At 44.8% G+C, this 19,180-nt stretch overlaps 1 protein-coding gene across 1 annotated transcript in view; it reads right to left on the bottom strand.

The window, feature by feature from the left end:
* Positions 1-19,180, bottom strand: part of LOC141106641 (killer cell lectin-like receptor subfamily B member 1B allele B) — a 130,922-nt gene that overhangs the window by 70,075 nt on the left and 41,667 nt on the right. The window contains exons 4-5 of the mRNA XM_073597585.1: positions 15,382-15,450; positions 15,196-15,255 (exon numbers count right to left, since the gene is read on the bottom strand). Of these exons, the coding sequence (XP_073453686.1) occupies positions 15,196-15,255; positions 15,382-15,450 (129 nt within the window). The remainder of the gene's footprint in view (positions 1-15,195; positions 15,256-15,381; positions 15,451-19,180) is intronic.

Raw genomic sequence — 19,180 nt, forward strand, 5'->3', positions numbered from 1 at the left:
AGCCAGGTGCGTGTGTAGGCTCTTTGAAGTATTTCCAGTTAGTATACTGTGTATCCTGCACAGTTGCACCTACAGTATAGCTACCTAAAGCCAGGTGCTTGTGTAGGCTCTTTGAAGTATTTCAAGTTACTGTACTGTGTACCCTGCACAGTTGTACCTACAGTATAGCTACCTGAAGCCAGGTGCTTGTGTGGGCTCTTTGAAGTATTTCCAGTTAGTATACTGTGTACCCTGCACAGTTGCACTTACAGTATAGCTACCTGAAGCCAGGTGCTTGTGTAGGCTCTTGACATATTTCAAATTACTGTACTGTGTACCCTGCACAGTTGTACCTACAGTATAGATACCTGAAGCCAGGTGCTTGTGTAGGCTCTTTATGGTATTTCAAGTTAATGTACTGTGTACCCTGCACAGTTGCACCTACAGTATAGCTACCTGAAGCCAGCTGCTTGTGTAGGCTCTTTGAAGTATTTCAAGTTACTGTACTGTGTACCCTGCACAGTTGCACTTACAGTATAGCTACCTGAAGCCAGGTGCTCGTGTAGGCTCTTGATGTATTTCCAATTACTGTACTGTGTACCCTGCACAGTTGCACCTACAGTATAGCTACCTGAAGCCAGGTGCTTGTGTAGGCTCTTTGAAGTATTTCAAGTTACTGTACTGTGTACCCTGCACAGTTGCACCTACAGTATAGCTACCTAAAGCAAGGTGCTTGTGTGGGCTCTTTTAAGTATTTCAAGTTACTGTACTATGTACCCTGCACAGTTGCACCTACAGTATAGCTTCCTGAAGCCAGGTGCATGTGTAGGCTTTTTTAATTATTTCCAGTTACTGTACTGTGTACCCTGCACAGTTGTACCTACAGTATAGCTACCTGACGCCAGGTGCTTGTGTAGGCTCTTTGAAGTATTTCAAGTTACTGTACTGTGTACCCTGCACAGTTGCCCTTACAGTATAGCTACCTGAAGCCAGCTGCTTGTGTAGGCTCTTTGAAGTACTTCAAGTTACTGTACTGTCTACCCTGCACAGTTGCACCTACAGTATAGCTACCTGAAGACAAGTGCAGGTTTTCTCATACTAATAATACTACAGGCAGGCAGTTGATTCTGCTAGCTGCAGTATAATCGTTATATATATGCACATCCCAGTTTTGTGCAGCTACATCTCACTGCAGGTCAATAGTGTGTCTGGAAGGCCAACAAGGAGAGGCAGACAGTCACAAGCCAATAAAAGAGGGCAAGCAGGCTCTGTGTCTAGAGGCAACAGTGCTGATCGTGGACACAGTGCATCCTCATCAGCATGTGGCCAAGGGACACGCTTGGCCTTTTTTTCGGCAGCTGGCCGTTTTGAGCCGCAACATGCGAAAGACTTGGTCGAGTGGATGACCGAGCCGTCCTCATCCTCCTCATCCTTTCTCACCCAGGCTCAGGGTACTTTGTCTGGCAAAGTAGCTGCCAACGCAGCCTTTTCCCTCGGCTCAATGGCATCAGTCACTCCTTCCCTAGCCCCACCATATCCTCCTGAGGAGTCCCTCGAACTGTTTGACCACAGTGTTGGGCACATGCTCCAGGAGGATGCCCAGCTTTTTGAAGGCTCCGATGATGGTACTCAGCTAGAGGAAGGCAGTAACGTGAGCCCAGACAGAGGGGGTGCCCAAGAAGGACAGCAATCTGGCATGTTCCCCCTGCTGCAACATACTGCCAGGTTTGCTCCAGTGATGAGGAGGGAGGGGATGATGAGGTCACTGACTCCACGTGGGTGCCTGATAGGAGAGAGGAGGAGGAGGCACATCACCAACGAGGCAGGATGCCCTCCAGGGCCCAGCCTAAGGACAGCACACTGACTGCATCACACCACAGAGCTTTGCATGTGCAGGGCGCTGTTGTCTCTGCGCGTTATTCCAAAAGTTCTTTGGTGTGGGCTTTTTTGAGACGAGTGCATCAGATCGCACCGCTGCTATTTGCAACATATGTCTCAAGCGTATCTCGCATGGCGAAAACATCTCCCGCTTGGGCACCACATGCTTGACCAGACATATGTTGACCTGCCATGCAGTTCTTTGGCAAGTGTACCTAAAAGACCCACAACAAAGAACAAAGAGGACCTCTCCTTGCTCCTCATCAGCTGGGATCTCCAACCCCACTATACCCTCAGTCCTCTCTGAGACCTGCACTGAGAGGAATGAAGGTGTAGAATTAGGTGTGTCACAGCCAAGTACTTGCGGACAATCTGCTATTGGTACACCGACGTCAGATTGTATCAGGCAAATTTCCCTGCCCCAGCTGCTGCACCACACAAAGAAGTTCCCTCCCAGCCATCCACATGCCCAGCGGTTGAATGCTAGCTTGGCAAAATTGCTAGCACTTCAACTGCTACCTTTTCAGTTGGTAGACTCTGCCCCCTTCCGTGAGTTTGTGGAATGTGCGGTTCCTCAGTGGCAGGTTCCCAAACGCCACTTTTTCTCACGGAAGGCGATTCCGGCTCTCCACCGGAATGTGGAAGGCAATGTCTTGGCCTCGCTGGACAGGGCGGTCAGCGGTAAGGTGCATATTTCCGCTGACTCATGGTCCAGCAGGCATAGACAGGGACGTTACCTAAGTTTCACGGTGCATTGGGTGACTCTGCTGGCAGCTGGGAAGGATGCAGGACAAGGTGCAGTAGTGTTGGAGGTTGTTCCGCCACCACGCCTCCAAAATGCCAGTACTGGTGATTCTGACACACCTCTCTCCTCAACCCCCTCCTCTTCTTCTTCCTCCATGGCCTCTTCCTGTGCTTTGTCCTTGGAACCAGCGGTGCTCCGTAGGCGTTCAAGGGGCTACGCAAGTACGCAGGCCAAAAGATGCCATGTGGTGCTTGAGCTGGTGTGCTTGGGGGACAGGAGCCACACTGGGGCAGAGATTCTGTCAGCTCTGCAGGGGCAGGTTCAGAGGTGGTTGCGACAATGGCACCAACCTCCTCTCTGCCCTACAACAGGGACAACTGACCCATGTGCCCTGTTTGGCTCACGTCCTTAACTTGGTGGTGCAGCGGTTCTTGGGCAGGCTTACAGGATGTCCTGAGGCAGGCCAGGAAAGTCTGTATGCATTTCCCCCTGGTCATATAATGCCAGTGCTAGGCTGGCAGACCTCCAAGAACCTGCCCAAACCTGCCCAAGAAATGCCTAATCTGTGACATGCCCACCAGGTGGAACTCGATGTTGGCCATGCTGTAGCGGCTGCACACGCAGCAGAGGGCCATCAATGAGTACCTTTGCGACTATGGCACCAGGACAGGGTCAGGGAGCTTGGTTTTTTTCCCCCACTCTAGTGGGCCATGATCAGTGCATGCACTGTCCTGTTACCATTTGAGGATTCCATGAGGATGGTGAGCAGTGACAGTGCATGCATCAGTGACACTGTCCCCCTTATCCACCTGTTGGAACACACGCTGCGTGGAATAATGAACAGGGCACTTGAGGCAGAACAGAGGCAGGAAGAAGAGGACTTCCTTAGCTCTCAAGGCGATCACACGGGAAGAGGACAAGGAGGAGGAGGAGGATTGTGTCAGCAAGGAGGTGGAGCCTGGCACGCAGCATCAGCAGCAGTCTTTATGGGATCATTTACAGTTCGAAGAAACCCATGGACTTGTATGTGGCTGGGAGGAGGTGGCTGCGCATCATGTCATCCTTGGTGACCCAGAGGACTCCGGACCGAATGCCTCAGCAAACCTACGCTGCATGGCCTCCCTGATCCTGCAAAGCCTGCGGAAGGATCCTCGTATTCGTGGTATCAAGGAGGAAGATCATTACTGGCTGGCAACCCTCCTTGATCCACATTACAAGGGTAAGGTTGCGGACTTTATTTGCTGTCGTAGAGGGAGCAGAGGATGAAACATCTTCAGGAAGCCTTGAAGAAAGGTCTGTGCAATGCATTCCCAGACACTGGGAGGTTACAAACTCCTGTTCCTGGACAACATGTTGCTGAGGCTTCAGTCAGTCAAAGAAGGAGCGGTGGAGAAGGTGGCCGTCTGACCGATGTGTTCAGACAATTTTTTAGTCCGCAGCCCCAAGGTATGATCGGTTCTAGCAACCATCGCCAGCGTCTGTTTTACATGGTGCAGGAATACCTAGGGGCAAGATCTGACTTGGACACCTTTCCCACCGAAAATCCTCTGGGTTACTGGGTCTTGAGGATGGATCACTGGCCAGAGCTTGCACAGTATGCAATTGAGCTACTGGTCTGTCCTGCATCTAGCATTCTTTCAGAACGCACATTCAGTGCTGCTGGAAGCTTTGTAACCGATCACAGGGTGCACCTGTCCACCGACTTCATAAAAATGAATCAGTCTTGGATCACCACCAGATACCAAGCACCTGATGCTGATGTAACCGAATACATTTTTTTGAAATATCAGATCCCTTCAAGACTGCCTATGCTGATGCTGAGTGACTATCCTGTTATGCTGAGTGACTATCCTCTTCCTCCTCAATGATCATGCTGATAGCTTGTAAGAATATTTTTGTTTCCTGCGCTCCAACTAGAGTCTCTGTGAGGGGTTGCAGTGTTGTGGCACTATCACCAGAGCCTAAGGCCCAATTTTTCAGCCCCTGTTTAACAGGGGCGTTTAATAACAATTTTTGATGCAATACTTTGTAGGAGGGCTAGTTCTTGCGCTCCAACTAGAGTATCTGTGAGGGGTTGCAGTGTTGTGGCACCAACATCAGTGCCTAAGGCCCAATTTTTCAGCCCCTGTTTAACAGGGGCGTTTAATTACAATTTTTGATGCAATACTTTGCAGCAGGGCTTGTTTCTGCGCTCCAACTAGAGTACTTGTGAGGGGTTGTAGTGTTGTGGCACCAGCACCAGTGCCTAAGGCCCAATTTTTCAGCCCCTGTTTAACAGGGGCATGTAATTACAATTTTTGATACAATTTTTTGCTGCAGGGCTCGTTCCTGCACTCCAACTAGAGTATCTGTGAGGGGTTGCAGTGTTGTGGCACCAGCACCAGTGCCTAAGGCCCAATTTTTCTGCCCCTGTTCAACATGGACATGTAATTACAATTCTTGATCTAATATTTCACAGCAGGGCCCGTTCCAGCGTCCACCAAGAGTAACTGTGAGGACTTAGTGTTGTGGCACCAGCACCACCACCATCACCAAAGGCCCAATTTTTCTGCCCCTGTTCAACAGGTGCATGTAATTACAATTCTTGATCTAATATTTCACAGCAGGGCCCTGTGAGGGCTTACAGTGTTGCGGTAACACCAACACCTAAGGCCACAATTTCTGCAGAGTATATAGGGCAGGCCCCTACTTTCAAACATCCAACTTACAAATGACTCCTACTTGCAAACGGAAGGAGACAACAGGAAGTGAGATGAAATCTACCCCTAGGAAGGGAAATTCTCTCCTGTAAGAGTTAATATGGGAAAAACATTTCTCCTTTCCACTGATGCTTTATCACCAATCCTTGTTTCACTTAAAACCCCAAATTTTCTAAAAACATTTGTCATTGGGACAGAAAGTGAGGTGAAATCTTCTGAAGAGGAGCACAGACAGCAAAACAAATGTCACAGGGGTGATAACCCTTCCCTATGTTTTCAAAAAGCTTAATATAGATTTTTTGGCTGGAGCTAAACACGTTAAAAATGTACCAGTTCAAAATTACAAACAAATTTTACTTAACAACAACCTACAGTCCCTGTCTTGTTTGCACTGCCTGTATACTGCTGTTCAGAGTATATAGGGCCTGGGGGCCCCACGCCTTTCCTTTTTTTAATTTGGGTGCGGGGTTCCCCTTAATATCCATACAAGATCCAAAGGGCCTGGTAATGGACTGGGGGGTACCCATGCCATTTGTCTCTCTGATTTTCACCCATATTACCGGGACCCGACATTACATTAAAGCCGTAAGCAGTTTTAAATGACTTTTATTCCTTTAAAAATGTGCAGGGACTGTTCTAAGCACGGGAAACACACGCCACTTTACAGGCATACTATAGACACCCCCCAGGTACGATATTTAAAGGAATATTTCACTTTTTTTTTGTACTTTAAGCATCATTAAAATCACTGCTCCTGAAAAAACAGGCGTTTTTAAAACTTTTTTTTGCATTGATACATGTCTCCTGGGGCAGGACCCGGGTCCCCAAACCCTTTTTAGGACAATACCATGAAAATTAGACTTTAAAATTAGCACTTTTGATTTCGAACGTTCGAATCCCATAGACGTCAATGGGGTTCTGGTGCGAACCGAACCGGGGGGTGTTCGGCTTATCCCTAATGAAGAATATCCCTGTATTTAGCACCATCCATCTTTCCCTCAACCCTGACCAGTTTCCCAGTCCCGACTGCTGAAAAACATCCCCACGGCATGATGCTGCCACCACCATATTTCACTGTGGGGATGTTGTTCTTTGGGTGATGTGATGTGTTGGGTTTGCGCCAGACATAGCGTTTTCTTTGATGGCCAAAATTTCAATTTTAGTCTCACCACACAAGAGTACCTTCCTCCATACATTTTAGGAGTCTCCCACATGCCTTTTTGCAAATTCAAAATGTGCCATTTTGTTTTTTGCTGAAAGTAATGGCTTTCTTCTGGTCACTCTGCCATAAAGCTCAACTCTGTGGAGCGTACGGCTTATTGTCATCCTATGTACAGATACTCCAGTCTCTACTGTGGAACTCTGCAGCTCCTCCGGGGTTACATTAGGTCTCTGTGCTGCCTCTCTGATTAATGCCCTCCTTGCCCGGTCCGTGAGTTTTGGTGTGCGGCCGTCTCTTGGCAGGTTTGCTGTTGTGCCATGTTCTTTCCATTTCGTTATGATAGATTTGATGGTGCTCCTAGGGATCATCAAAGATTTGGATTTTTTTTATAACCTAACCCTAACTTGTACTTCTCTTTGTCCCTTACTTGTGTGGAGAGTTCCTTGGTCTTCATGGCAGTGTTTGGTTAGTGGTGCCTCTTGCTTAGGTGTTGCAGCCTCTGGGGCCTTTCAAAAAGGTGTGTATATGTAATGACAGATCATGTGACACTTAGATTGCACACAGGTGGACATCATTTCACTAATTATGTGACTTCTGAAGGTAATTGGTTGCACCAGAGCTTTTTATGGGCTTCATAACAAAGGGGGTGAATACATACGCACATGCCAATTATCAGTTTTTTCTTTCTGAAAAATTGTTTTATGTATATATTTTTCAAATTTTACTTCACCAACTTAGACTATTGTGTTCTGATCCATCACATATAATTCAGATTAAAAAAACATTGAACTAAAGGCTGTAATGTAACAAAATAGGTAAAAAGCCAAGGGGGTGAATACTTTTGCAGGGCACTGTAAATAGAAATCACTAACATTAAAGGAGATGTACAGCCAAAGCTCGTTTTTGCTATACTTCTCTATTTTAGCTGAAGCCCGCTGTTGGCTGACATCACAGAGCCAGTCCAGGCTTGGGAAAGATCGCAACCCTATGGTCAGGATCCACCCACATACCCACAGCCACTGAGAGCCTGAGCCAGGCGCTCCCTCCCCCTCCACATCCCAGCGCTCCAGTGAGTGAGGGGGGGGCAGAACACTGAGCGGTGACTGACAGTCTGCAGCTCTCTGCTCAGGGAGCTGTGAGAACCAGGGAATCAGCGGTGTTTGATCGCTCGGTTCTCAGTGTTAGAGGCGGTGGGGGACATCCAGCTAGGTAAGTATGATTAAAAATACATTTCCATACTTCTCTTTTAAATAATTTTATAATATTAATACTGATGTCAAGGGTCTAGAGCCATGGTTTGTTATATAATTTTTATATACTGTATATCTTTTTAGCCATCACCATTATTATCATGTCTTTGGATACATTTTAACATGGTTTATTATATTTTTTCATTTTGATTGAGTCTCTTACCCCAAATCATTTTTTTTCTTATTGCAGTTTTCTTTCTTTACATTTTCTACAGTTGTTTTTAAAAGTTTGTCCTTATCATCCTTGTTTCATATGTCTATTGTTGAATCTTATTGTGATTTGATTAGCATATCTTTGTATGTTGTATTTGTCTTGCAGTCCACAGAAGAGGGGTATCTTTGAGCCTTCAAGATGTGTTGCCTGGTTAATGTTGTCTAGTGTAAATTTATATCAGTATTTTATAGAATTTTTGGACTTTTGGTTCCTTGCTCTCATTAGACTTTCTATACCTTGATTCAGTAGCGGCTGCTCCATGCAGGGTGCCAGATGCATGGATTTCAATGGGGTTAAATAGGGGGTTTTTTCCAATAAGGCTCAAATTGGCTTCATTGGCACTGCGCCCTGAGTCCACCCAGTTGGGTGACATTAGCAAATTAATATTCGCTAATGTCTTCCTGCTTCTCCTCCTGGCCAATCAGGAAGTGGGTCCTGAGAATGGAGTCCTAAGACCCCATTGGCCAGGAGTCCAAGGACCCCATTGGCCGGGAGTCCAAAGACCCCATTGGCCAGGAGAAGAAGCAGCGGCCACTGCGACACGAAGGAGACGGAGGGGGGAATCTGTAGGCTCGATTTGGATGGGCCAAGTGCTGATTGATCGACAACTGGGAGGGTTGGTGTAGGGTGGCGGGCTGGAGCAACCGGGGGGGTAGATGTATCAGGTTTGTTTGCCGCCCCCCAACCGATGGAACTGCCTTCATTTCTGGGTCCCCTAGTAGAATTAAATCAACATTTTTTATTGTAAGAACATTTGTTCATTTTCCTAATCATTCGAGTGGTCAATTTGACATTTGATTTTGACCACACTGAGGGGAAAATTTGAAATGGCAGGATGGAACTTTTTTCTCAAACTAATACATTTCTAATGGTGTATGTGATTTTTGTTTAGTAAAGTCCATTCATTCCAAAATGTTAAAAGCAAACAAAATAATAAACTACTTTTGAATGACTGTGTCGGGAGTCACTTTGGGCGGGGGGCTTGTGGAACCTAGCTTACCTTGAAGAGCACTGGAATCTTCTTGTCCAGCTCCCCCGGCCCCCCCTATGTGTAAGTCACCCTATGTCTGTTAGGGGCACAGGGTGACTGAGAACTCCAGTTGGGTCTGCCTAACCCAACTCACTGTACAACCACACCGGACTCAGCATTTCCATTTGACACTGTTGTGCTGGATTCTGTGTGTGTGGCTTGTGCTTGTAGCAATGTGGACTACAGTTGCAAAGTACGGCAATCCTCCGGTGTCTTTATGCATTGCATGTCCCTTATTGCACAGTGCTATTAAAGGACATCATATTTGTGAGTCCAGTCATGGGAACTATGGGATGGGTAGTTCACCAGACTGATAACTGTTCTGCCTGTCCATGCATCTGGACCACATATCCCAGAGATCTTTGCTACCATCAGAGGGATTGCTGGGAGGATCTATTAACAAAGCCAGAGACACGCCCATCACTCTCTTCCTCTAGGGCCTGACACGAGACAGAGCTCTCCGTGTGGAGAGAGCGAGGTCGCGGCCTACGACGCTGCATTACATCTGCCCACCTGTGCCAGAAGTGTTTAGCTCCACGAGTTGCCATCAGACATCCTTACCGCACCAGTCCAGTGATCAGCCAGTCGTTGTGTGAAGCTGCAAAAGGAAGATCAACGCGCCGGATTCGCTGTAGAAACATAGATACACCAGAAGCTGTTCGGAAGAAATTACATCTACTTAATCGCCCATCTTTTATCTGCACTCTTGTCACGGTATCACTGGGACATGTTGCATCAGACACATCCACTTTACGAACACTTTCCTGAAATTAAACGCTTTAACTTCACTTTCTAAAAAGAACCTAGTACATCTCCCTACACCTAATTGGATTACAAATAATGAAGAAGAACAGCAGATCTGCAACGAGAACATTAATGTTAGTTACACAAGGGCCAGTGGCAGAATTACCAGGGTCGCAACAGTCACAGTTGTGACTGGGCCCGGCATTCCGCCACTGTGGGGGGGGGCCCAGCGGGGTTGATCTTCACACACAGCTCTGAGCGGAGATCGTGTGTCATAGATTAATAGCACAGAGAGACAGCTGATCTCACGGCTCCCCCTTCTCCCCCTCCCTCTCCTGTGTGCTCCGCGGGCAGTCAAGTGTGAAGCTAAAGAACTCACATTTCCCGCGGAGCACACAGGAGAGGGGAGGGGGGAGAAGGGGGAGCCGTGAGATCAGCTGTGTGTCCTCTCTCATCCGTGCCAGAGAGGACCGACAAATAGAACATTAATGCCGCCGGAGTCTCTCTGTGCTATTAATCTATGACACACGATCTCCGCTCAGAGCTGTGCTGTCCTGAGAAGGCAGACAGCACTGATAGAAATTAATAGCAGGGACTGATGAGCACTAATAGAAGGCACTGATGGGCACTGATGAGCACTGATAGAAATTAATAGCAGGGACTGATGAGCACTGATAGACGGCTCTGATGAGCACTGATGGGCACTGATGAGCACTGATAGAAGGCACTGATGAGCACTAATAGAAGGCACTGATGAGCACTGATGGGCACTGATGAGCACTAATAGAAGGCACTGTTGAGCACTGATAGATGGCACTGATGAGCACTGATAGACGGTACTGATGAGCACTGATAGAAGGCACTGATGAGCACTAATAGAAGGCACTGATGAGCACTGATGGGCACTGATGAGCACTAATAGAAGGCACTGATGAGCACTGATAGACTGCACTGATGAGCACTGATAGAAGGCACTGATGGGCACTGATGAGCACTAATAGAAGGCACTGATGAGCACTGATGGGTGCTGATGAGCACTAATAGAAGGCACTGATGAGCACTAATAGACGGCACTGATGGGCACTGATAGAAGGCACTGATGAGCACTGATAGAAGGCACTGATGGGCACTGATAGAAGGCACTGATGAGCACTGATAGAAGGCACTGATGAGCACTAATAGAAGGCACTGATGGGCACTGATGAGCACTGATAGAAGGCACTGATGAGCACTGATAGACAGCATTGATGAGCACTGATGGGCACTGATAGAAGGCACTGATGAGCACTAATAGAAGGCACTGATGAGCACTGATGGGCACTGATGAGCACTAATAGAAGGCACTGTTGAGCACTGATAGATGGCACTGCTGAGCACTGATAGACGGTACTGATGGGCACTGATGAGCACTAATAGAAGGCACTGATGAGCACTGATGGGCACTGATGAGCACTAATAGAAGGCACTGATGAGCACTGATAGACGGCACTGATGAGCACTGATAGAAGGCACTGATGGGCACTGATGAGCACTAATAGAAGGCACTGATGAGCACTGATGGGCGCTGATGAGCACTAATAGAAGGCACTGATGAGCACTAATAGACGGCACTGATGAGCACTAGTAGAAGGCACTGATAGAAGGCACTGATGAGCACTGATGAGCACTAATAGAAGGCACTGATGGGCACTGGTGAGCACTAATAGAAGGAACTGATGGGCACTGATGAGCACTAATAGAAGGCACTGATGAGCACTGATAGACGGCACTGATGAGCACTGATAGAAGGCACTGATGAGCACTGATAGACGGCACTGATGAGCACTGATAGAAGGCACTGATGAGCACTGATAGAAGGCACTGATAGAAGGCACTGATGGGCACTGATAGAAGGCACTGATAGACGGCACTGATGAGCACTGATAGAAGGCACTGATGAGCACTGATAGAAGGCACTGATGAGCACTGATAGAAGGCACTGATGAGCACTGATATACGGCACTGATGAGCACTGATAGAAGGCACTGATGAGCACTGATGGGCACTGATGAGCACTGATAGAAGACACTGATGAGCACTGATAGACGGCACTGATGAGCACTGATAGAAGGCACCGATGGGCACTGATGAGCACTGATAGAAGGCACTGATGAGCACTGATAGAAAGCAATGATGGGCACTGATAGAAGGCACTGATGGTCACTGATAAAAGGCACTGATGGGCACTGATAGGAGGCATTAATGGGCACTGATAGGAGGCACTGATGGGCACTGATGAGCACTGATAGGAGGCACTGATGAGCGCTGATAGGCCACATTGATGAGCACTGATAGGCAGCACTGATAGGAGGCACTAATGTGCACTGATAGGCTGCACTGATAGGTGGCATTGATGGGCACTGATAGGTGGTACTGATGGGCACTGAGGAACACTGATAGGCAGAACTCAGGCAGTATTGATGGGCTTTGATGGGCAGAATTGAAGAGTACTGATAGGTGGCACTGATGGACGCAGTTAGGTGGCATTAATGAGCACTGATAGGTGGTGCTGATAGGCAGAATTATTGGGCACTAATAGGCGGCATTAATGAGCACTGATAGGTAACACTTGTAGGTGGAAGTGATGGGCACTGATGATTGGGGCACTGATTATCAGTGTAAACAATTTACTGACATTCTTGAGAGTTAATGGCAGTCCTTTCCTAACACAAACACAGCGTGTGAGGAAAGGGCTGTGGATAACCAGTCTGTTTACATGTGATCAGCTGACATCACATGGTAAAGGGCCGATGTGATTGCGCTGGATGCATTTCCCAGGGGTCATGTGGGAAGCACGGTTTTAGGAGGATGTCCATGGACACCCTCCCAAAATTGGAAGCCCGGGCTCAGATGGAAGGGGGGCCCATCATGGTTTCTTGCACCGGGGCCCTGAAGGTTCTAGTTACGCCTCTGACAAGGGCCCTTGTGCTATCACCTCTAGGCCTGAGCTTTCATTACTAGAGCCGTTGTAGTTCCGCTAGGTAACCTCTTTTAGTGAGCCAGTCTAGTCCGTTTGATTACATTCATCCACAGGGGTAAAGTATTACCTTCTAAAGTAAGTGTTTTAACGTGCTGCATATCTGTTATTACCTTGTTTTGACTTTCAGATGAATTCTTTTACTGAGCTGGTGCTGTCAGCTCAAAGCTCAGCAGATTTATTCTCTCCTTGTGTACCTCCCTTTTCAGTTGATTCAAGTAAATACTATCATAATCTAAATACACTGATTTGTCTGATTCATTACTTTGCAGCGGTACCAGGATGTCTGAACCCAGAGTGTCAGGTGGGTTGGAATGTTCACCAGGTCATGGAAGTGCAGATGAGCAGGTAATTTCAAGCAGTCCCCTAGGGGGCAGTGCTACATGCTGAAAGAATGATGGGACTTTTCAACTTTGTGCAGTAATATTCCTGAACAATATCCCTCAAGGAATGTATGAAGATGAATTTTTTCACCTTTAGAATCTTGTAGGAGCTCTGAGGGATCTTGGATCGTGCTGGTAACCATCGAAGGAAGCATTTACTTTGACAAACTCATGTTGAGTACGGGGGTCTGTGACACTGGTTGGCAGTGGTGGGATAGTGCTTCCTGGCTGTGAACACATCCAAACCACCACCAGGATCCAAGGCCCGGATAGCAGAAGAGGAAAGGTACAGATACCAGCCGCCATGGAAGAGGAATTCCAAAGGAGGATGCGAGAGATCCAGATACAACCCAGGGGACCAGTATCAGTGCAGGTCCTGCTGGGATGGTATGATTCTATCCGCCAGCAACTCTAGAAGAAAGTGCTAGCTTGCGAGCAGCGTCAATTCTCCCCTCCATTCATGTAAGGTACTGGTCACAGTATGAAGTGCGAGTGCTGTTATTGGGGTTACACGTGTTTGAATGTCTGATGTTTCACCCTACATTGAGTTACGGCTAATGACTGGGTGCTCTGAGGGATCTTGGATCGTGCTTGTACAGGATGAAAGAAGCATTTACGCAGACAGACTCATCTTGAGTACGGGGGGTTCGTGACAATGACTTTCATAGAACTTTCATTCCAAATTATATTAGCTTAAGATGTACCCTGACCATGTTGAGAGCAGCCTCACTGGAGCCATTGGGTTACATTTGAATGAGAATGACCTTCCTCAACCATGAATTATTGATGAGTCAGATCTAGTACCTCATTCATATATATTCCACTTCTCCAGAATGACATCTACCCATCAAGGTATTTTGATATTTGCATAACTTTTAGAAATTTACATACAGTATGTACGCACTTTGCTAAAAAGACTAATGATGTTTAAAGGGTATTATTTCTACTGGGAAAATGTATAAATGAGAATGTCTAATGAATAACTTTAAAGTAATATTAAAGTCTTGTTCGTTATTTTTAAATAAAAAAAAAATGTTACACTTCCCTCCTCTATACAGTTGGTTTTGCACAGAGCAGCCCAGATCCCCCTCCCTCTTTCCGAGTGCCCCCACACCAAGCAGCTTGCTATGGGGGCACCGGAGCTGAGCCGCAGCTCTGTGTCCATTAAGACACACAGAGCCATGGCTCGGTCCTGCCCCCCCTCTCTCCTCATTGGCTCATTGACTCTGATTGAAACCAGCGGTAGCCAATGGCACTAGCTGCTGTCTCAGCCAATGAGGAGGGAGAGTCCCAGACAGCTAGATTAAGATGGGGCTCATGTAAGTATGAGGAGGGCTGCTGTACACAGAAGGTTTTTACCTTAATGCAGACAATGCATTAAGTTAAAAAAAAAAACTTCTGCCTTTAGAACCACTTTAATTTGTTATTTAATTGATGAATCCCCTTACAGGCGATCTGCATGCGTTACATAGAGAAACACAGAGAACCAGCGATTACATTACTGGGTCTAAAAAAAGGTATGTAATACAATCACAATGGTTTTATTTAAAAATGTAAAGTTGATATGGTAGGGGTGGCATTGAAAATCACAAATTTCCCATGTGCCCTTAATCTGTGCCCTCCTTGTTTTTAGGGCAAATCATTCTTGGATATGTATTTTCTTCTGTTTTTTGAAGTATGGGGAGTTAGGGGAATGTATGAGTGTCACTGGTTCCATGATGGAATATCAGCATAAATACTACTTAAATTTGACAATTGGTGCTGCACAACCACACAGAAATTAATATAATAAATATTTTTCCTTTTTCTTAGCAGATGAGAGTTGCAAGAAAACTAGATACCTAATGTGAGAATGACGGATGACATGCAATTAGCTCTGTGTTTAAGTAACTATAAGACCTATGGGAAATCTATTTATTGAACCTCATCATTTACATCTAAATACTGAATGCAGGTGCACATCTCTGAAGGACTGCATTGGGCTGGACACAATATATCACCTCATCTCTGAGGTCCATTTTTAGGTTAAAAATACAACATTCCTTCATACACCCTGCAATATACCACATGTCATCTTCTGTGACACTGAACCTACCCGAATTGGTTGTGTTGCTGTTCAAAGTGTTCACTGTTTTCTCAGTGATCATCTTCGGATCTGAAGAGACAAGAAAAATAGCAGTGTAGCATGCAGATAGCATTTTTGGTGTCATACAACATTTATTAATACATCTCGCAAAAATGTGTTGATTAATCATTTCATCTTTTGTGATACTGAACCTACCTGAATTTTTGGCGTTGCTGTTCAAAGGGCATTGATGTTCCTTGGCTGTCCCTTGGTTCAATTTGTAAACTGATTATGAGACAATAGAAAAAGAACAGCATATAACAGTTTTTAGTGTCGTAAGTGGACTCTAGGTTACTTTGGTATGTGGTGCCAAAACTGAAAACTATGACTCCATGGGGTTGATTTAATAAAGGCAAATAGACTGTGCATTTTGCAGGTTGCTTTAGAGCTTAGTAAATTAGGTAAAGCTTTACTTTGTAAAGAATACCCAATCACGAGCAAGGAAAAATAAAAAAAAATGCGTTTTTGCTTACACATGATTGGATGATGGAAGTCAGCAGAACTTCTGCTCTGTTACTAATCTCTGGAGCAGGTGTGGTGCTATTCTAATTTGGGATAAGATACTTGTTGTAGTGAACCCGTTGTGTTACACCCTCTGCAGTTTTCTGGAACTTGGAGTGGCGTCTGATGACGAAATGCATAGGGCGGGGTTACGAACATCTTTGCGTCGCTTCCGGTCAAACGAAAATTAGGATTCTGACGGCATTCATTCATCCATGTTTACATGCTTTTAAAATGTGTACACAATATGTTCACAATAAGAGCACGAATCACCAGCTGTCACTTAAATAAGAAGTTTTTCAAAAACATCATCTACTTTGAAGCACTGGACACTTTATGAGCACAAGTCACTTTGTTTTATATACAGTTTACTAGCAAGCACTGGACACTTTTTGAGCACCAGTCACTTTCTTTTGTGTATTTTTTTCAAGCTAATTTTGTTAACATATGTATTATTTATTATAATACGTTATTTATCATATATTGCACTTAATCATTTTTGTTTAAAACCTACCAGAGGGTGTAACACAGCGCAAAGATTTCAATCACAGTGGTTAGCACCATCACTCTTTTGGTCTCATTACACGAGTTGTATAAGCACACATCTAGTTCATAGGTATCTCAATAACACACTCTGCCTTACTTTACATACCAGCTTGCTAACATTTTTTGAGCAGCCGGGTACAGAGGGTGTAACACATTCTGGAATTTTTAGTATCTGGATACAATTAGGCTTTTAGCACATTATTTTTATTTTTTATAATTATTGGCACAGGGACACATATGCACACTAGTCTACAGTACCTGCACTGAGTATATGCAGAGGGTGTAGCACCAATAAACAATAGGATTAATTATTGCTGTTTACCTTCACCCATTTTTGTATTCTCCTATTGACGCATGAATTCCTCTTCCATTAGAGGTTAACCTATTCAAACTAACACCTCACAAGGTAATGCACTCTGCAGAGGGTGTAACACATGGATATTGTTGCTTTTTGCTGAAGATTTATTTATTTATATATCTTTTTGAATATCTTTTTTACCTTGCTGATCAAATCCCTTATACACCCACTGCAAGTTCCAGAAAACTGCAGAGGGTGTAACACAATGGGTTCACTACGGGCGGCACAGTGGTGTAGTGGGTAGCACTCTCGCCTAGCAGTAAGAAGGGTCGCTGGTTCAAATCCTGACCATGACACTACCTGCCTGGAGTTTGCATGTTCTCCCTGTGCCTGAGTGGGTTTCCTCCGGGTACTCCGGTTTCCTCCCACACTCCAAAGACATGCTGGTAGGTTAATTGGATCCTGTCTAAATTGACCCCTAGTATGTATGAATGTGAGTTAGGGACCTTAGATTGTAAGCTCCTTGAGGGTGTAGGGACTGATGTGAATGTACAATGTATATGTAAAGCGCTGCGTAAATTGACGGCGCTATATAAGTACCTGAAATAAATAAAATAAATAAATAAATAAACAAGTATCTTATCCCAAATTAGAACAGCGCCACACCTACATCCCGTACACTCCACCTGGGTAGTAGCGTATCTGTAGGGGCAGCAGTTCATCCTTAGTTCATTGCTTTTAGTCCATTTCTTTCCGTACTTGTATCTTGTGCGTGGATTTACCCAAACACCTTTCTAATTTCTGGAACAACTGCACTTTTCAAAGTGCACAGTCTATTTGCCTTCAGTTAATCAACCCCATAGTGTAGAAAATATATCTCCATAAGACCCAGTAGTTGAATTACTTTTTTTCTTTCATAAATTATGATTTAGAGTAGCAAATATCTTTGTACTCTAACTTCACCAATAATCAGTTTCCAGTGTGTAAGAAGTATTTACTATACATATACATTTTCCAGCTGGTGTTGAAAGCTTCTGAAGAGTAAAACATGTTACAATCTGATTTTACAATCCCAGTACAATCTCAGATTTACCTAAACGATATGGTATGATGGCCTATCCATTTAGTTTTTATTGCTAACAGGTAGTCTCTTCTACTTATACAGAAGCTGTTGGTAGATCTAAAGAAGATTGTGATGTTTATGACCATCTTAAGAGCTGACCATGCACATCACTTCTTTTTTGTACTTCTGTAATGGGTGCTAAAGTAGATACTGGGAAATTTCCACCAGTGTAATCATCAGCACAGTAGCACAAATAGTTCTCTCTGTAAGCCTAGGTTCACACTGAGTGCGGGAATGAAATGAACTCGCACAATTTCTTTCCCGCATGTCAGTCCCGATTTTGGGGGTGATTTCAGAGACATCTGTGTGGGTTTCTGTACAGATGTCAATGGAAATCGCCCCCCGAAAATCGGCAAAAGTAGTACAGAAACTACCTTTGGAAATCGGTGCGGTGCCGCAAATTAGCACAGTGCCATTGCCAGCAAATACCGCTTATTTGGCATGCAATTTTACACGTCAAATTGCATACCAAATCGCACCAATGTGAACCAGGGCCAGGTGTCTTTTGTCATCTAACATAAATCAGGTTTGTGTGGAGTTGGATGTATTGGGTTGTGTACATATCAGACAGGTAGTTCATGTGTGCAGAAGGTTCAGAGTGTTTCAGGGACCAGAGGGACCTTGCTTTATTTTTTCAATGACTACTGGGCCTTCTCTGATTGAACAAGGTTGAGATCATGACATCACTGTCCCTCTTCACCTTGACAGATAAAATTACAAAATTTAAAAATCCTGGAACTTAATGATTACAGAGTTGCATTAATGTTTGTCTTTTATATCTACCTAAATTTTAGCTTTAATTCACAATACAAAGAAAATTGTTAAGCATATTATAAATGGTATCCAAAACATTTACAGTGCGGGGCAGCTACAGTGTGGTTTGAATCTACCAAAACTACCAGTAAAAAATATGAGGACCTACCTTAACTAGCCAATTAATTTCTTTTGAATCTGATAGGTTCTTGTACTACATACTTGTTGGTATTGTTTTGTCCACCAGATGTCTTGCTGATTATTTGTACCTGTTTTGGTAAATTTACAAGAAAAATGTGTAATTTACTTAAGACAATCATATGTGGTGTGCAGGCTCCATCTAGCATTCCTTTTTGGTATTGCTGCAGTTCTGTGTATTTGTTTTATTGTATGTGTAATTAAGGAAGTTGTCAGCAAACAGGGAATTCTGGGTAGAATCTTAACAGGAAGTAAACCAGCCACCATTCTTTTCAACACATTGCAGGAAGCAAGACATGTCTTTCTCAATCTATCGTCATCACCCCTTAGAGAACTTAATAGTAAGTTTTTATTAGCTCACCTTGTACTGTATATTGTTGTTTATGCAATGTATGCTGTATTGTATGCAATATTATACTTATTGAGGTCTATTTCTGTTATTTTGTAGTTTCACCTGGCTTGTTCTAATAAAACTGAGATCAAAGAAATATGGTATCTGAAGTTATTGGGATAAGAAGGTTTAGCTATCTGTCCCA

This window comes from Aquarana catesbeiana, linkage group LG08 (assembly GCF_042186555.1).
Source record: "Aquarana catesbeiana isolate 2022-GZ linkage group LG08, ASM4218655v1, whole genome shotgun sequence".
NCBI classification, from domain to species: domain Eukaryota; kingdom Metazoa; phylum Chordata; class Amphibia; order Anura; family Ranidae; genus Aquarana; species Aquarana catesbeiana.